Source organism: Aplidium turbinatum, chromosome 12 (genome assembly GCF_918807975.1).
Source record: "Aplidium turbinatum chromosome 12, kaAplTurb1.1, whole genome shotgun sequence".
Classification (NCBI taxonomy): domain Eukaryota; kingdom Metazoa; phylum Chordata; class Ascidiacea; order Aplousobranchia; family Polyclinidae; genus Aplidium; species Aplidium turbinatum.
Genome location: NC_137483.1, coordinates 785,139 through 811,546, shown reverse-complemented (window position 1 = coordinate 811,546; position 26,408 = coordinate 785,139). Strand labels below are relative to the sequence as shown.

The 26,408-nt window shown below is 39.7% G+C and overlaps 2 protein-coding genes across 3 annotated transcripts; one reads left to right on the top strand and one right to left on the bottom strand.

The window, feature by feature from the left end:
- The first annotated feature begins 861 nt into the window (after positions 1-861).
- Positions 862-9,848, top strand: LOC145780873 (validoxylamine A 7'-phosphate phosphatase-like). 2 transcript variants are annotated; one of them, XM_082592525.1, is made up of 4 exons: positions 862-1,077; positions 1,708-1,849; positions 8,427-8,512; positions 8,771-9,848. In XM_082592525.1, exons 1-4 carry the CDS (start codon positions 918-920, stop codon positions 9,148-9,150), a joined length of 768 nt encoding a protein of 255 aa, XP_082448651.1. In that variant the 5' UTR covers positions 862-917; the 3' UTR covers positions 9,151-9,848. The 2 variants fall into 2 exon arrangements, with proteins under 2 accessions (XP_082448651.1, XP_082448648.1); XM_082592522.1 differs by lacking the exon at positions 862-1,077 and adding an exon at positions 1,086-1,331.
- Positions 9,849-10,781: 933 nt separating this feature from the next.
- LOC145780872 (leucine-rich repeat-containing protein 43-like) lies at positions 10,782-22,807 on the bottom strand. The gene is made up of 12 exons (XM_082592521.1): positions 22,586-22,807; positions 22,157-22,208; positions 20,268-20,467; positions 20,039-20,149; positions 16,346-16,482; positions 15,234-15,354; positions 14,648-14,842; positions 13,710-13,800; positions 13,413-13,536; positions 12,932-13,136; positions 12,482-12,709; positions 10,782-12,371 (listed from the first exon to the last, which is right to left on the bottom strand). Exons 1-12 carry the CDS (start codon positions 22,667-22,669, stop codon positions 12,141-12,143), a joined length of 1,779 nt encoding a protein of 592 aa, XP_082448647.1. The 5' UTR covers positions 22,670-22,807; the 3' UTR covers positions 10,782-12,140.
- Positions 22,808-26,408: the final 3,601 nt, after the last annotated feature.

Genomic DNA, 26,408 nt, shown 5'->3' with positions numbered 1-26,408 from the left:
CCATGCTTTTGGGCCTAAGAATGACAATTTCCGAATCGTCGTCGTCGTCTGAGCTTATGGGGCCGAGGGTCTATCCTTTTACCACCCCAGATTCACGATGTTCCCGGACTACACTGGAAGGCTGCTAGAGAGCAGCCAGACTTTAGTTTCATCATCCAAGACGCGCAGACCTTCCACTCCATGTGGCTTGAAGATGGTACAGTCATTGATGATGTGGTCTGCGGTCTGTTCCTCGGCACCACATTTACAGGAGGAGGAAGAAGCCATTCCCCATTGGTGCATGGTTGAGCGGAAAAGCCCGATATCCCAATGTTACCTGTGTTCCCAGATGCTTTTTGGATTTCCAGTACAAGTGCACAAATCTAGTCTGTTATTTGAATAGTAACAACAGCACAAAAGTTACAACTCAATATGTACACAAGGACTATATTTATTATTTATTAACTACCGGTACTTAAACTATTAACTTATTATACTTAGCGATTTTGTATACCTAGTAACAGATTGGCCTTCAGTCAAATTTGAAGCTGCCTGTTGTCATAGCCTGTGTATAAAGCTCGGTTTATGGTCACACATATATATATAATATTACAAAGTGGCTATTTTACCAGTTTGGTTGCCATGGTTACGGTTTAAAATTGTTTTGTAGATAGTGTTGCCAGGTTAAGGTTAGAGTAAGGGTTAAAAGTGGAATTTTTTTTCTCTGTTAAAGACTTCAAAATTTTTCAAATTGGCAAGTTTTTGTCTTCAACATCTTTACACTTTTCTCAAATTAAGGCAGAATTTCTTATCTGGCTACACTTCTGTGGGAAAAATAGCCACTTCTTATAGTTACCATTGTACAGAATACATTTTGCAGAACTGACGTAGTAGTAAAAATATATTTATATAATTACTTTGCACTAAATTGCTTTGGGATGAGTTCTTCTATACCCCGTTTGCTTTTATTTGACATCGATGGAACACTAACCAGCTCCAAACACAAGAAAACAAACAACGAGATTGGCAGTTATTTACTGGAAGGGCTTGCTTTGACTTTTGAGCAAAACATTTCACGCAACAATGTATCATTTCCAGGTAATTTAAGTCACATTTTATTCGATTATTTTTTTTATTTCATTGAAAAATTGAATTGATTTGAGCTAGCATGAATCACTCATGCATTCGTGTGGCCTCAAAAACGTTGCCTCGTTTGTTGCTGTTTGATATTGATGGCACATTCACTAGGTCTCAGCATGTAAAAGTTGGCAAAAAATTTAGAAGTTCCTTGCTGGAAGCTCTCACAATAGCATTTGGTCAAACTGTTCGAAGAAATGGTGTTGATTTTACAGGTAACCACTAGTTGTATTGAGTATGGCTTCTAGCAGCATAGCAGTAGTTAAAGACTTTATAGCTCAATTGTTAAACTGAAAACCATTTGATGTTAGCAAACTGTTTTAACATGATTTCGGTTAAGGTCTCCATGTATCTGTTGCAAATATATTTCACTGAATCATCATACAATGCCACATTATTTGTTAAATAGTGTATATAACTATTTGAAAATTTAACATTTATTGTGAGAGCTTGTGAAGTGTGTATGCGATTGTCAGTAGCCATGGCATGTATTTTAGGTTGATGCATCAAATTTATTTGCATGACAAAGTGTATTCTTACTTTTGGAGGAACTCAGTTTGTAACAAGAAACTATCATTATTATTATCCCAGGTGGCACTGACCCAAGCATAACAAAAGCTGTGTTAGATTCCCATGGAATCACTGAGGAAAACTGTCCGAATTATCACAAAAACATTGAAAAAGCATTTGCTATGTTGCCTGAAATAGCAAGGAGGGGTGTTGCTGAAGGCAGGTACTGCACATTGTGGATCAAATTTGTGATATATATATTGTTGTTCTTGATTTGTATAAGTGGTCCAGCTATGTATTTGGAATGTAGTTCCAAACAACCTAAAATGTTTATATATATGGTTCTTCAAAAGCAATCTAAAATTTATCTACTATCTCGGAGGCAATGCAGTTATTTTATTGTGTGAAGTATTGTTTCTGATATGTTAGTCCACCTAAATGTACATTAGTACTGTTGACACTGTATAAACACGTTTGGTCACAGCGGTAAACCATAATCTCTTCGTGGGAAAATTGTAACATAAGATTCCCAAATCCGTTCGTCTGCATGTAGGTGACCGAAGAAACACACACTTGAACTTCTTTTCAAACAGTGTATTTCTGTAAAATTAGCCCGCGGCTATCGAAATGACTGGTGCAATGCCTACACCTCTAAAACTGTCACTACGATACAGATTACTTGGATAAAAGACGGAGAATTTGTCCAGCTAGCAAGCACCAAATAAACCAGTTAAATGTGCGACCGACTTCCAACAAACAACTTCGAGAATGAATCAGAAAAATTTGTGATAACTCAAAGGCACGTGAGCAGTTCGTGACGCAATATTTCATGTCCAAACAGGTCTCAAACTGAAACAGGTTTAAACCGGTCTGACACGAGTCTTACGGACGATGGTGCAATTTTGGCTCATGTTTTAGGAATTTCCATGACGTAATATTCAGTAGACCCGAACGGTTTCTACATGACGTTTGACCAGGCGAACAACCGTCTGGAACATAGCGGCCCCTAGTTATGACAGTCTGACATGGCATAACTAAAAAAGAATTGACGACAATTGTGAGCCAATGAATAAAAACACATGATACACAAATCGTTTGAATCACTCACGTTTAAGTTAATACGCAAATACAAAGGGCATGCAAAGAATGAACAGCAATAAGAATAAACACGACGATACATGAAATTGGTACCATAGGTAGTAGGTACACGCAAAAAATGACGCTATATACCATGGTTGCGATAATAACCGACTGTTCTGGGCTCAGACAAGTGTCGGCCACCGCAGACAAAACCAGGCTCAAACCCTAACACTTAGGTGTTCTTTACGGGGGCGAGGCACGAAATATCCCTCAACACGTAGTCTACTTTCACTTTCCCCGTACTCTCATCATAGTTGCAGACGGCAACTTTAGCTCTACGAACCACAGGCTTCCCTTTCCTAATTTGTGGAACTACCTCATGCACCCTCCCAAGTTGATACTTCCCACGTTTACCAATGTCCTGGAGAGAACCTACCACTACAAGTTGACCAGGCTCCAAATTCTCGGCCATTTTTAGCCATTTTTTCCGGCCCTGAAGACCTGGCAAGTAAAAATCGATCCATTTACTCCAAAACTGATCAGAAAGTGACAAATTGAACCGATAATCCCTTCTTAATTGGTCACGATCATGTGGTTGCCCAACAGCACAGTATGGGTCTAAGTATGGGGTCAAAAGTGAGGCAGGGGTGATGACAGTAAAATCCCTAGGGTCGTCACTCAAAGGTACCAAAGGGCGTTCGTTCACGATCCGAACGGCACTGCCTGTGTACGTAAGCAGTTCAATAAAATTGGGCTTACGAATTGAAGAGTCCAAAATGTGAAAAAATGCAATTTTAAATTGTTTAACCATTGCCTCCCAGGCGCCACCTTGCGCCGGAGCATACAGAGGTATAAATTCCCAGTTTATCTCTCTCTGTCTCAGGGCGTTGTGAAATTCAGCTGATCCTATCAACTCGGGTAACTTCTTAGATGCTGCCTGAAAGGTACTTCCATTGTCGGAATAGATAGCATTAACCTGCCCACGTAAATCTGTAAACCTTGTAAAGGCAAGTAAAAAATCACTCAGCGACAATGACGTAACCAGCTCAACATGAATAGCGCGAGATGCCATACATGTGAACAAGAGTCCCCAAGCTTTTTTGTGACTTCTACCTTCAACGAAAGTTAAAGGTCCAAGATAGTCTAAGCCGCAATCAAAAAAGGGTTTCCTATGGGCAGTTGTGCGAGACAATTCACAGGTTTCATTTTGCAACGTCAAATCCTGAATGACTTTATTCAGGTCTGCTATTTCCATATCACGAGACTCAATTTTACGCTGAAAGCCAGAGATGACATCCGACTCTGAAGACGTCTGCACTCTGCACACTTTAGCAACGCTTTCATCTAAGGGTGACTTACCACCACAAGCCAACCAACCGAGAGGAGTGAGCAAAGCATGTGGTTCACTACGATTTTCACCAACACGCTCTTTTTTTGCACACATCAAATAAGCGTTGTCGTTGCCAATCAGTACATCTACAGTACTACAATCATTCAAATGAAACATATTCACGTCATGAAAATGACGGAAACCATTTAAATCTTGTTTATGCGGTAAAGTTTTAACATCGTCAGCCCAAGCTGGGTTAACCACCGAAGTTATATCACAAAACAGTTCATCTGTCTTTAACGACTGGATGTTGAGTTTGACAAGGTCAGCACAAGTAGCTTTCTGACCAGCCAGGGTATCCATTTTAAACGACGCTTTATCGTACGGTTTAAGATCAAGTTCACACACCAAATCACTCGAAACAAACGTCAACTGCGAACCAGGATCATGCTGACAATACACCAACTTCGATTTGCCAGTCATTGGATTCAAAACACGAGCAGCAGTAACGCGGTTAAAAGCTGCTTTAACATTTCCAATCTTAACATTACGCACAGGAACTCTGGCACGAGCATCATCTTTCCCAACCGAATCCAGAGAATCACGTGACGTCACATAAAAATCATGCAGAAGAAAATAGTGTTTCCTATCGTTGTTAGGCCCACACTTACGACAGTTATTTGCATGAACGCAATCCCTAACCATATGCTGGCGCAAACAATTCAAGCATTTGCCAGCTTTCACAATGACATCTCTCCGATCTTTAGGTGTCAAGCGCAAAAATTCTTTACAATTAGACAAAAAATGATATTCAACTTGACCACGTGACGAACAACAAATGCATGCCGGTAGGTTTTTACGTCTGGCTTCACCACCGCGCGGTGCGCCAACAACAGTCGAGTACTGCGAACTCCCTGACATCACATCATCATGGGGTTTTACGGACGTCTGCCTAACCGGACATGAAGGCAATTTTCCTTTGCCAAACTTTTTAAATTGCTGCGACTCACCAGAATCGCCCATTAGCATAATGCTAAAATCAGTCGACTTACGCGTTTCCTCCCGTACTACAAATTCAAACAAACTCTGAAAGGTAGGCTCATCAGTGCCACCATACTGATCACCTAAAAAGTCAAGATAACGCTGCTTAGCGTCAAACGGGAGTCGCTTAGCCAAATCCAAAACAAAACGTCCTTCTAATTTATCACGCTGACCATAAGCTTGCGCGTAAAGCAAACACTGCGACAATTCATCTTTAAACTCTTTCAGATCACTGGAAGAGGTCGAAGTCAATTTGCTACCATAGCGATACTTTCTAATTTCTGGTTCTGCAAAAAGACCTCCACGAACCCCAAAACGCTGGGACAAGCGAGCTAACAACATTTCTATCCTGTCTTCCTCTGACAAGCCAGGGGTGTCAGAAACCAAATTAGCAATCGTTTGCGCAGCTGTCCTAACACAAGCTGCTTGTAACAAAGTCAAACGAGTCCCCTTAAAGGGCGAAGCTGCCATTAAGGCCGTAACACGATTTTTAAAGAAGATAAATGGCATATTATTACCATCGTAACCAATCAAGGCCGCCTTATCGAAAAACGTCCTACTATTTTGGTATTCAAAAAAGCAATCCTGCTGTTGAGAACTCGATTTAGCGGGAGAAGACAAGCTATATCCCTTAAGGGGCTGAGTGGGCTCAGTCACGTGCACAGCCCGATCACGATCCTCACACACGTTAAAATCAGGAGACGCGATACGCCTCTCACAACCACCCAAATTACGTGTAGCTGGGCGATCCACAACTAGCGGCGCAGAAAACTTTGAAGGGGGCAAAGCATTACTGCTATGGGCGGCCCCGTGACCTGTACGCTCTGGGGGAGGAGTTCGGTTGTAATTCGCAGACCTTGGCTCTACAGCATTCGGAAGACCTTTAGCCGCGGCCCCGAGACCTCCTGAAACAGCTGGAAAACGTGTGGATTGCCCTGGTCCACTCACAGGTTGAACGGGCGTTTGGAAAAGGTTATGTAAATTAAACTGCGATTGATGTTCATTTCTGGAATGCCTAGAAGAGCTCTTCTTAGAGCTACGCCGGGAGCCCGCCTCTGATCGATATTCAGCTAAAACTACCTCTTTTCGTTGTTCAGCCCTCAACTGAGCGTCTTTGAGTGCGAACTCAGCAGCTCTCGCTTCGGCTTTCGCGGCGGCCTCAGCTGCTCTCGCTTCGGCCTCAGCTCGTATGGCCTCAGCTCTCGCGATGGCCTCAGCAGCTCTTGCTTCGGCCTCAGCTTGTATCTGGAGCTCCTCCCGTTTTAACTGTAGGTTAATTTGTGTAACTATCCGTGACGAGCTCTCAGACATCCTAGTGCTTACGTTTGAGGCGCTATCCTCAGGATGTATGTCAGCATCCAACCTATCTGAGAACTCACTTTCTTTTTGTTCGAAGTTATGTTTTAAAGAGTTAAATTCGGGATCTACCCTATCACGAAGTTCTGCCAAGATTGCAGAGTTAAAGATTTTAGTCAAAAGAGCATGGAAATGCAGCAATTCCTCTTCTAAAATAGATAACTTAGATCGAAAAATTAACAGTTCCTGCTTATCACTCAAAGAACCTAGGGCTACAGAAAGTTCCCCAATTTGAGTCAAAATATCCCGTCTAAGATGCCGGGCCTCTCGAACTGACTTAGCCTCATCGTTATTGGGTCCCTCCCCAGAATGGCCTGCCCGACCGCAAAGAACATCATCAGGCTTAAACTCAGTCGAGTCTACGGCGGTCGAGTCCTTGTCGCCACCGAGTGTAGACATATTAAATGTTGGGGCTAAATTTAACAATTAAAAAAATTAAGTTACACAAACACACAAAATTATTAGGCTACAGTAGTTATAAAAAACTTAACTGCAAAGACCGTAAAAATACAAAAAAGAATTTAAATGCACGATACCGTAGCTGTACGGGTATGAAGTCCTAAAGTCCACAAAACTTGCTTGGATTCTTCCACTTGAATCTACAAGCACAGATGGATTGTCTTTTAATCTTCTTTCTTGCCAATGAATGTCAAAGTTATTTTTCTTCTGTACCAAACTGAGAAGAATTGTCTTTACTTTTCTTTGCTTCTGTAAGAGTGTAGACTACCAACCAACAAATCTTCTTTTATTATTTCTTGTACTTCTAAGTAGTTCTTCTGCACTAGCTGACAACAAACACGTCGTTTATTTTTATGCCTTCAAGTGCTTCTTGGCCTACCAGCTAACAAATTCGTTTTTTATTTTTCTTGCTTTAATTTCTTCTTGACCTACCAACTGACAAGAACTCGTCTTTTATTTTTTGCTTCTAAGTGCTTCTGTGCCAAACACTAGACAGAGAATCGTCTTTTATTTTTTATGGTCACAGCGGTAAACCATAATCTCTTCGTGGGAAAATTGTAACATAAGATTCCCAAATCCGTTCGTCTGCATGTAGGTGACCGAAGAAACACACACTTGAACTTCTTTTCAAACAGTGTATTTCTGTAAAATTAGCCCGCGGCTATCGAAATGACTGGTGCAATGCCTACACCTCTAAAACTGTCACTACGATACAGATTACTTGGATAAAAGACGGAGAATTTGTCCAGCTAGCAAGCACCAAATAAACCAGTTAAATGTGCGACCGACTTCCAACAAACAACTTCGAGAATGAATCAGAAAAATTTGTGATAACTCAAAGGCACGTGAGCAGTTCGTGACGCAATATTTCATGTCCAAACAGGTCTCAAACTGAAACAGGTTTAAACCGGTCTGACACGAGTCTTACGGACGATGGTGCAATTTTGGCTCATGTTTTAGGAATTTCCATGACGTAATATTCAGTAGACCCGAACGGTTTCTACATGACGTTTGACCAGGCGAACAACCGTCTGGAACAACGTTTCTGTTGTTTTCTTTTTTCCCACTTTCTTTTCTAATGTTGACACTGAATTCTGTTTTTTGGGTTGTCATTTTTTTCTATTTTTTTTTTGGCAGTTGGCTTGATGACTCTTTGTGGTCTTTTCATCGATAGGAATTGTTGGTTATTATAATTTCTGCATGGTTTGTAATTTTGCAGTATCTGGTGGATGGAAAACCAACCTGATTGGAAACTCAACAGTTTGTGAAATATTCTTGTTGTCGTCAGTGGTTTACCAAAATGAGGATGATGCAAAACTGTGTAGTGTTTATTTTCCTGTCTGTCAATGCTTGTGACATATTTAGAACAACATTTTAATTCTTGTGTCAAATTGTATCGATATGACTGTACCGGTATCGTTATTATGATGGCCATGGTAACAAACAATTCGAAGCATAGTCTGACCTGTCAGACAGGGTCATGGACTGTAGTCAATTGCTTCAAATATTCATTTATAACGAATTTTTTTTCCAGATACTGTTGGAACATTCTTCCCAATGTGAACGAGTTGCTTGGAGAGCTGGCCAAGAGGGAGGATGTTAAGATTGGACTTCTGACCGGTCAGTGGCGCTAGAGAGTGTTTCTTTACGGCTTTATCAACATCGTGGTCAAGTGTCCCGTGTATGACATGGATTTGTCCGGTTGTGGTGGTTGTACCGCCCTGCTTCTATAGAGGCCATTTGGTTGTTTCGTGCCACAACTGTGGTCAACCTTGTGTTATGTTCAATCTTGATACAAATATTGACGTCATTCAATTTATTAGAATGTAGTTCCACTTACGCCAAACTTCCCGTTTCGTGACTTGTCGATCGTTTCAGGCAATATCCAGTCCGTGGCTATGATCAAGTTGCAGACAGCAGGCGTGAACACCGAGTGCTTCATGAATGGCAGCCCTGGTCAGTTGTTTGGGGCGTTTGGATCGGATGATGGCGACCGCAGCAAGCTGGTCAGGGTTGCCAGAGAACGATACCGGGACTTCCTTGGAGGGTCAGCGGATGTGGAACCGAATGACATGATTGTGATAGGAGACACCCCAAAAGACATCGCGTGTGCCCACGCCAACGATGTACCCTGCGTTGCCGTGGCAACCGGTATCCATTCCCCGGGGGACCTCGTCGATGCCGACTTCGTGCTAGACAAAGGCTTCGATGACGTCACGGCCAGTATCGCGGCGATCGTCGGGACACGAAAAAAGTGACGTTAAATTGGTGTTTGTGGCGGTGTAGACAATTAAAAGTGCAAACGCAACAGGAAACCGCAAGCACAACCAGGTACAGGTGGTCTATCTGGCTATTCATGCTCATGTTAAGTTGACCTATGGTTTCCCCATCATGCAGGTTATAGAATTATTTTCCCAACAAAGATGTTATACGGTATTCAAGATGATGATCATTTGTTGTATATTTCTAATGCAAAGTTTAGTTTCTTTCAACAAGGCAATGTCAACCAATGTAATCCCAACCGCGGCCAAGTACCACATTGTCACCAGTCAAGACCTTCATACCATGATTTAACATTAACAAAGAAATGGGGTTTGGTTGAATGATGTCTAGAACTAGATTGTATTTCACTCGGTTTGTACCAGGCGTGGAGGTACCTGCCCTCCCTATGTGGGATTATTGAAACACCCGTGACGTCACCAGGCTTAGACACCTAGTGTTTTCACTTGTTTATATTTCCATGAGCCGCAACTTGCTGCTGTTGTTTTCCTGTGGCGTTGCCGTCACGTTATGGTCGGACTAAGTTTTAAACGTCGGAATTATTTTCATTTATATTGATGAGCCCGAAGACCTTTCTTCACAATGACGCATTGTTGAGTGAACTATTACGTGACGTTTCACTGAGCTCGTTCCTGTGAATCATTTCTCGTTCTCAAACAGTTTATTGTAGAAAATATTTCGAACAAGAGTGCAGGGTCATTGTTGCAAACAGGAGATACGTAGCTGCGTCTTGGCGGTAGCACGAGGTGCAACCATCGACGCGACATTCGCCAGCGAGGTTTCATTCCAGACGTAAAAGAGTAATAAATCTGATGCAGAGGTTTCGGGAGAAATTTCGCTTTTTTGTGCAGCACCACAGACAATCAAGGCACAGCAGATTTGAGTGTTAGCCTATAACGTTATAATATTAGAGTTGAGCCTTATAATGTTACACACACATGTTTGCAAATACGGTTAAACCGAAAACATAGGCTACTAGACCCTCTACTGTTACATAAACAATAAATGCTATTAATAGGTCTACTACAAAAACTGCTCAATGCCAAGCAGAGCAAATTACATCAAATATAGCTATTACTTTCTAAAACTTCTAGTGCCTGTTTTCACCCTAAGGGGGGATCAGAATGTCCTGAAAAAAATGCAAAAATAATAAATTCGAAATACCCAAAAAGATATACTGTACATTATAGGCTACCGGTACCTTGTTTGGTTTTGAATTTTTATCTTCGGACTGACAGAGTCTTGATTGGTTATTCCTGGTGGTTTCGCATACTTGTAGAAGCTCTTGACGCAGGGCCGGTTACCGAGATTGGCGGAGTGAAGTTTTTTCGATTGTTAAAGTCTTGTTGCCGGGGAATTATTCCATTCACTAGGTGCTGCTGAATGGAGAGGAGTCTTGAAATGCATTGCTCAAGCGCACACTCCGAGAGTCGAACCAGTGCCGCTTGATTGTGAACCGCGGGCGCGTAACCACTGAGCTAACGGGACAAACCTTAGTTTAATCTGCAAAAATACCTCAGAATTACAAAAGGCACACCTCCATCGGATGTTACAAAAAGCCTCAATCATGACGTTCAAATGGAAATTATTTTAAATTGCTGAATGATTGCAAAAATGAAAAAAAAACGACAAAGTAAACATACGAGTTTGGCACAAACAAAAAGGAAAAGATGAAAAAAGCTTTAAAATATAAAACCGTGTTAAGAAATTAATATTTTTAATTTGCACAGCCACCAAACTTACTTAGCCTATTAGGAGTTAAAATGCAGAGGACAAGACCAGTCACTTATTATGATGCTCAATGTTGGCTGGGATGGTGCAAGGTAAACGAACAAAAGGACGACAAAAAATAAAATATTTTGACCATATCAACCAAATTACTGGAATAAAAAGCTTGCCGGAAACACTAATAAGAACAAAATGGAGGCAGTTCATATGGGAGATCACAGCTGATCAAACTGTTGAAGAAGAAGATTATGATGCTGCAGTCTGTAACTTCAGCGAGTAAAACAAGCAAAAAAAACATTTTGTTCTGAACAAAAAAAAAGAAAGAAGCAGAGTTAGGGTTAGTTGTTTTGGCATGTCGACCCTTGTGTTCTGTCAGAAACAACTTAGGTTTGTGGTACCGAAGTAAAGTAAAATTACGAAAACCGGTTCAGATTGGTTTTCAACCTTTATCCTCGGACAAGCAAAGCTGATGCTTCGTGCCATAGAAGCATTTCTAATCGTTTTGCTGAAAGAGGCGTCTGCTTGATCATGTTATTCGTTGAAGCTTTCTACCAACAGAGTGAAGAAACTTGCTACTTGAGAGAGAACCAACTGAACTGAATGTCGATGGGTGAAGCAAAGGTTTAGTCAAAGGTTTTAGATGATGTCGATGGGTGAAACAAATAATTTTAGTTTGCTGCTGGGCAGCAAATTAAAATTATTGCGCTTTTACTTATTTGATGGAAAAGATCTCGCTTGCAAATTTAACACAGATGGATCTCGCGTAATTGGCATAGCAACGATACAGGAGAGGCTTGAAATGTCTCTCGCTGTTTCCAAGTAGCTTGCTCTACTTCTAAAGAAGGTGCCTTGCTTTGAGTAAGAAAGCAGTTTCGCCACTGGCTACTGGTAGAAGCTTTGATGGCCCGGTCAAAGAGCTTAACGGAGGGAAGTTTCCTCTTTTGGAAATATAAATTATTTCGTGCCCTGGATTTACTAAATAGAATTTTGACTACGTTGGTCAGGTACAAAACCAGGGAGTTGAACCACTGTCTCTTGAGCGTCAACTAGCGGGCATACACTGAACGATCAACAATCTGAACATTAAAACTTTATCAGCAACCAGGCTCGAACAGATTTATTGAAAAAACATTTTTTTATATAAAGTAAAATAAATCAATTGTTGGTTGGAATCAATGAGACAAACACCACCAACGGAAACTCTAAGCAATGAAAAGGTTTTAAGAATGACGCAAGTTTTTTATTCTTGGATGCTGTCATGGGCTGTCTTCCATCTCTTCAACTCAATCTTTAGCTGCAAAGTTATCGGTTTGGGAGGAAGAAGATCTTTTAAATCAGTTTTTTCCTCATGATTCTTTTTGTCCTTCTTTTTCCCAGATCCCGGTTTTTTTGAAGATCCTGGCTTCTTGGGTTTCGGTGAAGGGGATCTCCCTTTCTTGTTCGATTGCTTCGAGTCTGGCTTAATTTCATCCTGCAAGTTGATGACGTAATAAAAAGTGTCGCGTGAGCATGATTTTGAAAGAGGCGAACGATGAATGCGATAAAGATCTACCCAGGATCATTCTTTGCTTAAGTTCTCACCATTTCCAGGAGGAGTCGTTGCTCCTCAAGAAGTTTTTCTCGCTCTTCTTCAGTCATCATTGGTCCTCCCCCGCAGTGAAGTGTTTCATTTATAAGAGAGTCTCCTTCAAGGAAAAAATTAGTTGAAATTAAATGCGAACCAATCTCTGTGAATATAGGAGGATCCGATCGGAGCTCCATGGCGGGTTCTGTCGAACCCTTCTTCCTTCCTTTGTCTTTCTTGCCACTCTGAAACCCAGCAGAAATAAGTGATTTACTTTTCATTAAAAAATTCACCTGCGATTATGTTTCAAGTGATATAACTTTACTTCACAAAAGTGAATACAAACGACCTGTGTTGTGAAGGAAATAATGATCCAGCCACTACAGCAGCAACATCATCACAGTCACGCATGACTGATCTGCCACAAAAAGTGACGTCCCACTTCAATTCCCTGGTGATATAATTACCTTTGGGGGTTTGGTTGGCGTCTTAGATTCTTTTTTCGTCGGTGTGCCCCCTTTGCCTGACTTCTTGCGTTCAGGGGTGGCCGGTACCGAATCGCCGTGGTCTTCAACCGGCCACGACTTGATGGTCTTGGTCATAACCTTCAGAGTCACGCCGTGGATCAGGAAGTCTTTGAACTTGACCAGGTCATCAATAACATGCAGTTTCCTGTCAAATATGCAAATCTTGTGCAGTTGTTCTATATCTAATGGGGGTGGCCAGTACTAGAAGTGACTACTCAATAAACGTCTGTGATCTGGGAACATGATGATTGTTGTTTAAGATTATGCTAAAAGAGCAAAGATTGGAAATCAGTTCCAACAAATTGATTCTCAAGTGGAGACGTCAACGCAACGCGGGTTTGAAGCCCGGTGAAGGCGCCATCAACCTCCTGTGCTTTTCTGTCAATTATTACAAATGATAGTTCAATCATCATCGACTCACGAGTGTCCGATGTTAATCTCTTCGTCCCACTCCTTCCCCGGTGTCTCAAGCTCCGTTATCATCTGGCTGTCCCCCGCTACACGATGCTGGTCGGTCACGCCTGGTCCTCCCATCCCTTCGTCCCCTAAAAAAGTGAAAGAATGAACTTTGACCTATGAAAAGATTTGACGTCATCGTTATATGAACTCCCCTGAGTGGGGGCCAGATGGCGCATGGTGGGTTCCCTGTTGCCATAATGGCATCATTTTCAGGCCGCTGACGTCGCGTTTGATTCTACTGCATCGTCACATCGCTCACCTGTCGGTTGGATCGGCGCGTCGGTAATCATGTCGTAGCGTACGATGTATTGTGTCGTCACTATCGGGTACTGGTCGGCTTCGTGCGGTTCCTGTGGAAGCGACAACGCTTTAAGTCGATATGGCTGACGAGATCACAAACATCACGTCTGAACCAAAGCTTCCCTTTCATCTTCCCTTTACACATCACTGACAAATTTGAAGCCAAGCCCAGGTTAGCAACCAATGGATTCAATTATCTGGTTGAGAACTCTGTGGGATGAATTAGTGGTGCGATACTGATGAGCCTATCCCGTTACCATCGCCATAATAACATCTGGACTGTAAGCTAAACTCTAGGCCTCATCTTGCAAGGCAAGCAGGATTGCCATATTGGCGGATTTATTGCCAAATTTTAGAAACTTGACATTTTTTTAATACATTTTCATATCAAAATATGGCACAGTCACAATACCTTGAGCTATGGTAGTAATCATGCTGTTGACAAAATCAGCCCAAAATGCAATATTATGAAAAGCGTCAAGATTCGGGAAAAGTTGCTTTTTCAAACCTGATGTTTTGTGAATAGACTACTGCGCGTGCATTGATAATACAGAGTTATTTAAACTATTTAAAATGCTGTAAAAAGAAAAATTAAAAATAAAACGGTCAAATTTTTAAAATTTGGCGTAAAAACCGCCAATGTGGCAACCCTGTTTGCCGTGCAAGGTGAGGCCCAGCGTTTGGCTTCCAGTTCAGATGATATTATAGGCTATAGCGACGTCCATGCCCAGCCTCATAGGCGAAGCACGTGTCCATCGCTGCCAATTCTTACTACACTCGACTGCCGAGAAACAAACAAAATGCGCTGCTTTTTGCCAATTACAACCAGCTTGAAGCCACCAAACAATTTATAGAAATTTTGTAAATTTGAGCCAGGGGATTTCCCTACATATCCACCTTCAGTTCTTCAGGCATTGGCTGCCCGGTGAGTGTTTCCATGGTGACTTCCAGTTGGGCCTCTTCCAAAATCAGTTCTTTTTTGCGACCAAGTCCCTTAAAGTGATGTTTCTCATCCGCCGATACGTGCACGTCATCCAGAATGATGAGGTCACGCAATGAGTCAATCGTGTAACCACGGTAACCTGGGATTAGCTGAAAGTAAAGAAGAAACGATTTAGCAATCTCTTCCACCATTGCAAGAGGGATAAATTCCACCATTGCAGGAGTAATCAATCTCCTCTACTATTGCAGGAGGAATCAATCTTATCCACTATTGCAGGAGGAATCAATGTCCTTCACAATTGCAAACAAAGAGGTCAATATCCTCCACCATTGCAAAAGGAGGAATCAATATCCTCCATCATTGCAGGAAGGAGGAGTGATACTCACAATGTAAATGTCATATTTGCAGTGCGCCTGCTTGTGGAGGGGTCGATTCACTCACGATGTTTATGAAGTGAAAAGTTTTTAAATCCAAGGTTTTCCTACTCAGCCTTCCTTCCCCCTGTCTACGTTTCATTCTTGACATACATTTGTGACTCACCGAGAGGGGATTTCCCTGCAGCACCAGGTTCCTGAGGTTGGGCAGGGATGCCAGACGATCGGTCAGATCAACCAAACTCACCAAGTTGTTGAAACTCAAGTCCAACGACAACAAGTGCGGCCTGGAAGAGATCTCACAATTAGTGACCAATGAAACATCTTCGCCCAAGTGGCTAAGAAGGCATATGGCCGCGATGTGCACAATGTTCGCTTCAATCCAAGGCGACTTAGACAGGTTGCTACGATTCAATTGAGCCATACCGCAATGTAATCCAAACAAGGGGCCAATGTAATATTGTTCATCAAAGCTTAAGGCTTGAATAAAGGCTGTGGTTACGTGGACATGACATCATAAAGCCAACGTCCGTGCCCATCTTCAAGCACGTTGCTAATGTCATACCCAGATACAGTTGCGTGCTCTAGAGCGGTGTTGAACCTAAATCCCTCGAGCATCGTGCAGACAATATAAGTGTTCTAGTCTTCCGTTAGTTAAACGTAACATTTTCGTCTACAGTGCACAAACGTTTGATTCGATTACTCGCACGGCGTTCCAATCAAAACAACGCTTTGTACTCTTCACTTCAATTACATTCTTGCTTTCTTTTCTCGGTATAAATTGCGTGGCGTTTAACATCGTTTTAACATCATATTAAATTTAACATCGTTTAACATCATATTAACATCTACAACCAGCTCAGTGGCTAAGTGGTTTCTCTTTTGGCTCTGATGCTGGTAGATTTAAGATCGATTCCAGGTCGGGTCAAACCAAGACCTTAAGATACCGATTGCGTTCTTTCTTGCAAAAAGGAGTGAAAATAGGTCGGGTTATAATGTGATGACATCGTAAATCTGATATAAAATTAAAAGTAAGCCCAGTCGTTAAAAGACCTAAGTAGCAGTTGTAGAGCGACAATAAATTAAACCATAACATTATTATTATTATGAGTCTACTACTGTAGTGCAATCGACTACACTATTTCACTTCGACTTATTTTGCTTGTTTTGCCTTATTCTGTCTTTTGTTAAATGCAGGTCTAGTAAGAACACAACAATAAGGCTTGTGGCCTGTAACTACAGTTCTAGTTGGTTAGTATACAACTTGCAGCAACCCACCAATACTCCACAGTGAGAAACTTGTACTCGGACGGATCATGGAGCACATTGTGAGCCAACCCTAAGTGTTCGAGGGGCGGAGGGGACTTGCAAAGAGAGACTATGCTTCGAATACAGTTGTTGCACAATTCTAAAACCTGTGAGACAAAACCTGCATGAAGGGAGGAGAAAATGGTACATCAGGTAGGCTATATCATGTACATCAGGTATGTCATGTACATTATGTATCTCATGTACAATTGTACATCAGGTATCTTGTGCACATCAGGTATCTCAAGTACCGTTTCTAGCACTAGTTGCTACGTTCATCTGATGAAATTGAAAGTAAAATTAACAACAAACAAGATGGTTTATTACTTCACTGACGTTTCGCGCACCATGACAATGCGCATCCTCAGAGCGAATAACATACAGAATAAAATTTCACAAGATTATATACTGCAGTGCGATTGAAGGCAAGAAAAAATAAAACACGCAATATTTTAAAAATTGGCAGCAGTGACGACCAACAGAAAAAATGCGATTGAAGGCTTAAGAGAAATAGAACACAATGTTTTAAAGATTGGCTAATGATGTGCGGTTACTTTCGACGTTAAATTACGTAAAAACTTTCAACAATAAACATAAATTCGAAGCACTGAAGATCTAGTCAGAGACTCAGATTAGAAAAAGAAGCCAACATGAAAGTCGCCGATGCTCGTTCAGAAATTTCTCACATTCTGAAACATGCCAAGATCCCGAAAAAGAACCTATCTAATGAAGAAGAAAAGTCATTAACAAGTCTCCAAAACAACAAGGACATTACAATTTTGAAAGCTGACAAAGGTAACTGTACGGTTATACTGGACACCAGTGACTATGAACAAAAAATTAACGCTTTATTGTCCGATTCCAAAACTTACTCAATTTGTAAAAAGAACCCTCTTCCGGCAACCGAACTTAATCTCAATAAATTCATTTGGAAAATTTTAAAAACTGAAAATAAAATTGATTTTTTGACTTATAAACAGTTAAGAAGTTCAGACGGCATTGCTCCAAAATTTTACGGTTTACCTACAAACCGGAAGTTCCTCTTCGACCAATTGTTTCGTTTGTCGGTTCGCCTACTTATTATATATTTGGCAAAACACTTGGCCAATATTTTTCAATCCTTTGGTTGGGTGCACCGATTTCTCGGTTAAAAATTCAAAACAGTTCTGTGATATTATTGCCGATTATAAAATAAATTCCAATGAAGTCCAAATTTCCTTTGATGTAATCAGTTTGTTTACCTCCGTACCTGTCGACATGGCCAGTAGTATCGCTTTAGATAAACTCTCCCAAGATTGCACTCTTTCAGACAGAACTGATTGGACAATTCCGGATATTGAACGTGCTCTACAGATTTGCCTTAATGCATCGTTTTTTACCTACAAAACGACAATTTACAGGCAAGTTTTTGGAACACCAATGGGGTCGCCACTTTCGCCGGTTTTGGCCAATTTAGTCATGGAACACATCGAAGAATTAGCTCTCAACACTTTTTCATCACCACCCAAAATTTGGCTTCGATATGTAGATGACACTTATGTTATACTACAAAAACACGCAGTAGATCAATTTCATCAACACTTAAACGCCATATCAGACTCCATCCAATTCACTAAAGACGTTGAAAACAACCAAAGCATAGCATTTCTTGATGTGAAGGTCACCAGACAAACCAACGGTACATTAGCTACAGAGATTTACAAAAAACCAACACACACCAACAGGTACATGCAATACACATCACACCACCCTCTTCAACACAAATTATCTATTCCCAAAACACTTTACAACCGCGCCAACAACTTGGTCACCTCTGCAAAGAACAAGAAAAACGAAAACAAACAAATTTATAACACTTTAAAACTTAATGGATTTCCCAAGAAAATGGCAGAACGACACACTCATTTCTCGACCAAACGTCAGGTCAAACAAAGCAACAGCAAAACTTATAACAGTTTCACCACCATTCCATACATACAGGGAGTTTCTGAGTCGATAAGACGAGCATTGAATCGCGCCGGAGTTAAAGTCGCTATGAAACCATTTCGAACCATCGGCAATATTTTATCACTACCAAAAGACCCCACCCCTTTTGACAATAAATGTGGTGTTGTTTATGAAATTCCTTGTAATGATTGTGACGCAGTTTATATTGGCCAAACTGAACGTAGTATAAATTCCCGGGTCAAAGAACATCGCAGAGCGGTCAAAAATATGGAACATGAAAAGTCAGCCCTTTGTTCACATATGTTAGAAGATAATATGAAACTAAGGAACTTTCAGAAATAATTAATTAAACTACCATTCAACGTTTTATAGGCAGAGAAAACTTTTTCTCGAACCGTAGAAAATTATTTGCATGCGGGAAGTGATTTTCTGATGTCTCTGGATTTATTAATATTCAATTGAACACTGAGAAAATGTCCTTATAATGTTTGTAATGTATTGTATTGAGTTTAAATTTAACCGTTGTTATTGCGTTCATAAACGTAGTTGCACTGATGAGAATTTAATATTCGAAAACGCGTTTTGCAACACTGTTTTTTGCACTCTGCAATGCCTGATGCAGATTTATCTGTAGATTTCCATCACGCATTGAAGCGGTGATCTGATAATGAAATTTTATATGGTTCGAGAAAAAGTTTTCTCTGCCTATAAAACGTTGAATGGTAGTTTAATTAATTATGTTAGAAGAGGATCAAAAAATTAACTGATCAGAAACAAAAATTTTGAAAAATGAAAGTAACTATTATCAACGCACCACCGCAGAAAGTTGCTTCATCAACATCACATCCAAACATTGCAATGTACTCAACCGGAACGAGGGGAACATTTTACCAAAACCTTATAAATCATTATTGTCTCGACATGCAGGCTTCAAGCCTACTTAAACACAGTTGGAAACATTATTGCAATTTAATTTTGTCTCGAATTTCGAGTAGTCTTCAGTGCTTCGAATTTATGTTTATTGTTGGAAGTTTTTACGTAATTTAACGTCGAAAGTAACCGCACATCATTAGCCAATCTTTAAAACATTGTGTTCTATTTCTCTTAAGCCTTCAATCGCACTTTTTCTGTTGGTCGTCACCGCTTCGAATTTTTATGTCTATTGTTGGAAGTTTTTACGTAATTTAACGTGGAAAGTAACTGCTCACACATCATTGGCCAATTTTTAAAATATTGCGTGTTTTATTTTTTCTTGCCTTCAATCGCACTGCAATATGTAACCTGGTGAAATTTTATTTTGTATGTTATTCGCTCTGAGGATGCGCATTGTCATGGTGCGCGAAACGTCAGTGAAGCAATAAACCATCTTGTTTGTTGTTAATTTTACTTTCAATTTCATCAGATGAACGTAGCAACTAGTGCTAGAAACGATAATTGTCCTGATGAACACCCAAACTTTTCAGTATTTAGTTTATCTCAATTTGTTAGGTATCTCATGTACATCAGGTGCTTCAGACACAAGGATCCGGTTTTGGTGAATGCTGGTTTGTTCGAGACGACAGAGCTGAATAGTCTTAAGCTATGTTTGGTCTAGCAACTATGACATACAACTACCTACAACTACCTCAACTACCTCACAACTCAGCATCCACCTCAACCAACATCCTCAAATTCCTCATCTTAGAAGATGACAACATGAAGAGTGACTCAATTCACCTTAAGCTTCCTGGGAAGATGTGCGGATGGAACTTCATGGAGGAGGTTGACGCTTAGTGTGAGGTTTTCCAGATTCTTCAGGAGGAGCATTTCGGCGTCAATGTGGGAAACCTTTTGAAAATGTAATGAGTAAGCACTGAGCAGCTAATTTGAAAATGAATTTGGTTAAAAACCAATTGAAATATTCAGCATTCACTCGCATCCTGTGAAATGCCAAAGCAGCACCAACCTGCTTGTCAATAATCCGTAGAGATTTGAAAAACTGATGAATAAACTTTTTTCCGAGTTCATTCAAAAGCTTCTCGGGTTTAGAAACTGAAATATTTCGGAGGACCGCTGCCTCATTGCTCCAACTAGTGTCTACATCCCAAGGTCCAGATTGTAGATATTCCTGAAGTGTCTCAATTTTTTCATACTGTGCTCCGTAGTCTAAACAGGATGTAAAATAATAGATTGCAGGGTTACCGTAAACCAGGGTGGCTTTGGCCCAATTTTACAATTATTTTTTATGTTTTCTATGATAAATCTGATTTCCTAATAACTTAGGGTTTATTTTATATCATTATATTGTAGACAGAGCTCTTGTGTTATCATAACCCAAAAAGAATTCTCAAATTATTACAATTTGGCGCGTTTTTTTTTAACAAAACATGGGCCAAAGTCACCCCGTGGTTGGGGTGACTTTGGCCCATGTCTCCTTTTGCCTTACCATCCTACCCAAATTGGCCCAAAGACACCCTCCTAACAAAGTCAGGAGGGTGTCTTTGGCTCAACAACGTGTTTGAAAAAAAGACAATATACAGCATGTCACAATATAACACATTGACAATTATGCATACAAATACATTTACTTTTCTCATGGATTTTTAGATAGGGTGAATACGTTTTTTTACAGATATGAAATTATGAATGAATTACTATGTAGCCTAATCTGATTGTGATTTGATTAGCAGCATGTATATACAATATTGGACACATTGATGCAATATTGTTGTTGAGTTCATCATACTTCGTTCAAACTTATGATGCATTGGTCATTGGTGGTAATGTTGTTGAAAATATAAAACACCATTTTTATACACTTGATTATACAATTTAGCATTTATCTGAGATATAAAGATTTGTGGAAACAAAAAAAGTATATATATACATCCCATCACAACACCCCAATAACCCCATTTAAATGAAAAAAAAAAAAAAAAATTAGAAAATTATGTTTGCCATACTGTGGCAGAAAAGTTTGAGAATGTTTTTTCATCAAAAGTTTGACATTCTTTAACCTGCTTAACATAATATCATAAACAGTTTCCTACATTTGTTGTACTCATAGTATGATACTGATTCTTAAAATTGAAAATACAGATTGTTATCTTTCATTTGACACCAAAACTAAGTATAAAAATGAACATGTCACAAAATTACACCATTTCAAATAATTTTATAAATTTTGGGCCAAAGTCACCCTCAACCTCAAGGGCCAAAGCCACCCCGGTTTACGGTACCAACATTGCATCAAAATGGCGAAAAATCGACACTTTTGCAAATGGCATAATTTTGACCATATAGCATTTTTAATAAACATATGAGTGTACCCTGTATGTGGTTCTGCAATTATAAATCAGTTGAAAATCCATTAACAGAAAGTGATAATGTACTAAATACGTAGCCTACTGCATTACTTTACTATCAGTCTATCATACCTAGGCTAGGCTTGTATGTAGTAGTACAAGCTCTGGATAAATCGGAGCTAACTGTGAAAAAAATATTTAAAAAAACTGTTGTACTTTTGTTAGTTGTGGTGTGAATACAAAAAGCATTTCATGATGAAATGCAATGATAATATAATTAAAAAACATCATTTTCTCCCATGATTATTTCCAAGGTCGGAGTTTTACCAAGGATAAATTTATTGGGAGAATATTTATCAGGAAGAAATTTGTCTTTATTCTTGTTGAATCCAATTCTCCAACAATCGCTACAAAGATTTAATGTTTCAATTTTAATGTTAAGTTCCTTGCCCAAGCAGAGGCACATGCTCTGGATAGGCATGGAGCTGACAGGTTGCAAACTGTGGATTACATCAAGTTCTCTAATGGTCAAGTAATAAAAGTCAACTACCTTTTGTGGTGACAGAGTATTGGCTATCTGCATACTGTTCCTTTGGGTTTCTCTGAAATACAAAACAGAAAACCATGTGAAATCAAACAGGTTGTTGTACAAAAAAAAGAATATTATTAAAAATTCATTCTAGGTAGACTAAACCAAATGAAACAGTTCAGTTTATTTCTGACTAGCTGTTGGTCAAAAAATACTTAAAAGTAGATTAGGCTGCTTGCAACAAGCTAACCTATTATCAAGCTAACATCTGTGGATGGGGTAATTAACAAACCACAACACATGAAGTAAAAAATTTCACTTTGTCTATTTTGATGATTGAGCCTGCACCAGTGGTTCAAGGCCTCTAAGTATGCCACCTTGCCAGGGTTAACCTTCATAAGAGGCTTTCTCAGGGGTAAATTTCCATAATAAATTAACGAAACCTCTCACCCATGTTCCGAAACCACATGGAAATTGCTGTAATGCTAAAGCTTCTAGAAGATTTTGAAACACACAATAGCATGTGGTCGGCATGGTTAAAAATCAGCTCGGTGAGAAACAATATTTGGAAGTCATTAGACCTATGAGGCTATCTTAGCTACAAGCTGTTGTTACACAAGAAATCAAAAAGCAGCACAGTTATGACCTAGTGTCTGTACAAAAAATACATGTGGTTGATAATGAATCTTATGCAGTGGCTATTTTTCCCGTAACAGTGTTGCCAGATAAGTAGTTCTGCCTTAATTTGATAAAATTGTAAAGTCGTTGAAGACCAGCGAGGAAAAGTACTTTGTGCAATGTGCATCTTATTCATTTCTGATCTTAACTTTGTTTGTCGTATCCAGGCTTACGCCCGGGATTGAAGATTTAGATTAAGTAGCTGGGGAGACAAGGAAGCCAACCTTCGTGTCCACTTTCAGGCATGCATTTAAGTGTCTTGCCAAAGACACAGTCACATGCTCTTGAGCGGTGTTGAACCGGCGTGCTTTTGAACATCGTTCCAGGGCTCTCACCACACGGCAATGCAGTCTGATCTTAATGTTTAATAATAATATATTTTTAGCTTAAACTACTAAAATTGTGAAGTACTGCAGTGGCCAGTCATTGCAATTGAAGCAATCTCTCTTCCAATGCGAAGTTTATTAAAGCTAATGTTTAAGGAAATGCTATGCCCTGTTTTTGTTTCCCAAAATCAACCCCGGAGTCAAAACATTCCCGTTTTTATCACAAAACTCTAATCATATAGTGCATGAATACTTTTTTAAATACCTATAAATCTAATATAAATTAAATACAAATTGCTGACTACATGAAAATATGGTCCTTTGCCGGCCCTGGATAATCACATTGAACTGTTCAATACTGAGCGTACACCGTACGGTACTTATAATTTTCTCTATGTTTATGATATATCATACCGTATAATAAGTGTTATTGTCTTCTTCTTGTAGGCTTAATGTGTACTATGATAGATTCTCATTGGCAAATAAAACAACTTCTCTTTTTTCTTTCTTTTATCGTTTGATTTACTTTTCAAATCATGTCAGTATTATTATATATTATATTGTTTATAGCAATTACAAACTATATTATACATATTAAGTAAAGGCTAGGCCCACCGCCAATAACTGTGGTTAGCGTCAGGAAGGGCATCCGGCTGGAAAATCTTTGCTCCAAAATATTATTTAATCGGCCACCCCCACCAGTGGGGAACAAACCGACGATGGATTATTATGATGATGATGACATATAAATGGAATTTGTAGGGTAGATCACATATGCTGATCTGATCAGTCTGTTTTTCTAGTAACTTTCTATACCAGTGGCCTATTGTAGTAAAAATAAAGCACAAAAAGTCAAATGAGGATACAAAATCTTTACAATTTGAATACAGTAGAACTTAAATAACTCGACTTCGGAAAACTCCACAGTTTGCCCAAGTCGTAAATGATTGCCAGGTCCCTATCTTTTGTACACAATCAAGTTCGGTTAAGTGGTCATCGTATAATTCGTCAATTCGATTATGTCGTCACTGTTTTTCTTCCCCTGGGACGTAAAATTCGTCTAAGTTGTCAACCACCCAAATGCTGACGTGGTATTTACAGACTCTTTTGAGAAGAAATTACTGCGCTAAGACGTGTGCACGCACACACTCTATCAGGCCAGACGCACATGCGTGGAGTATGTTGGTCTGGTCGATTGTGGGTGTGCGTGCACATGCTCTGTTGCCGATAAGAGAAGCGCTGTTTAGCAGTCAGCATGTGCGTGGTTCATTTGCGACAATACTGTTTCGTGTAAGAGCCTCTGCCACCTCCATCTACAAAAGAAGCTTTGCAGATGGTTGGAAAGCTCCAACACTATATGTTATGCCAAGAAGACAGTACTTGTTGAATTCGCAAGCTCACTATCAAAAATGCATGACTACTTGGTTGACAAGACACTTGCAAGCAAAACGCAGTCAAAAATATCTGTATTCTTCAGTTAAGCTGTTAAGTGCGTTATTACTGCACTGTACTTTATTGTGTACCGTAATTAAATTCCTTTCTCGTTTTCCTCTTCGTCTCACTTTACCACTATCACATTTAATTAGGTCGCGGAGCACCATGAAATTAATGCGACGCAAAACAATGGCAAAATTTAGCTGTTTGCATTGGTCATCAATTCGCATAAGTCGTCACTTTTTCTGTTCCCCCTGGGGTGACGAGTTATCCAAGTTCTACTGTATTAATAAAATCTTTATTAAAACATTCACAAAAATGTTTCTGTTTGAATCATAGCCATCATGGCTTCAGGTGAACCAAATGCTGATATTACAAACTCCATATTACACAATGTTTCAAGCTTTGGTTTGACAGGAAGACGACCTGCAGTCAGTTGCCAATCTGGATAATTTAACTATTTTAGCAACAGCAGTGAAAATAAGTTTTAAAAACAGAAGACTGAGCAAAACAAAACCATATAATACAAAAGCAGCCATCTAGCTGCGAATGTTGTAAATATTAATTTTGTGTGGGAGCATTGTGTTCAACAATAGATGTCACACACTGAGTTGAGAACAAATGGATGCTCCACGTGGTTTTAGCCTGTTTGTGTGGTTTATTGATTCACCTAACTCGTCTTTTTTTCCAATCTCCTTGAGGTAACAAATTGGGCAAACTGTAGGCTAGTCTATTTTATATTATAGGCCTACATATATTAGCTCATTTAAAGAATACCAAAGGGGGCCTTGGCTCCATAACTTTGCACTTTTTTCGAGGCCTCTTGGTGCGCTGTCTTGTATGTGTGTACGTTTTGCTTGTTTATTCTTGTGTCTACATTACTGTTTTTGCGCACCAAAAATAAACTGTCTGACTTTCTGTGCTTGACTTTGCCAAAAATGTATTTGAATACACCTGGAGGTTAGGTATAGCCTACTGTTGATAAACCTATTCTGAGCATCTACCATGGTAAGTATAAGTCAGATCCTTTAATATTCTATTTTACATATTGAAATAACACAAAAGAGAGCTACTCCCACACATTTCACTTCTCTATACAAGCCTATGTTAGGCTGTCTAGCCCAAGTCAACACAGCTTGACAGACACCAATCAATCAATCATTTTATGTTTCGTCATTAACGCGTCCGGGACGAAAAAGATACTAACTACAAAAATCAATATAAACCTACCAGCACGTTAATGAACGGGAAAAGGTGGCAAAACCTTGAAAGATTTGAAACGTGCCTAAATGAAAAATTATGTAGAAGGCTATATATCAGTAGTTAGCACGGCCACAAAACCCCCCAAAAAAATAGCAAAAGACAACTAGACAACCTTAGAAATATGGAGCACGAGACAACCTTAGAAATATGGAACGGTGGATAATCTATAAACAGAATTGACTTGGTCAGAGCCAATCTTTATAGATCACCTTATCAAACGTCTATTTGAAAAATCACAGTAAGATACTCAAGTAACATAAATTCAAGATTTGCATCAGTCGCAACTTCAAAACAACGCCCTACTGAGCATCAACATTTTACTGCAAGGGGAAATTTTTCCAATGCATCTCCTTGACTACACATTTTTCCGCATGCGGCGCGACAGCTCCTGATTGTGAACAAAAACAATGGATGGAAAATTACCTCTAAACTTCAATGCGATGAAGGAACATGATGATGATGAAAAAAACAACAACTTGCAGTTAAGGTATGTGTGCGTTGTAGCTTGTTTATGTGATGATTGATTGGTTTTGTTTAATTTTGCATAGGTGTTTTTTCCCTTTGTTTTGTTT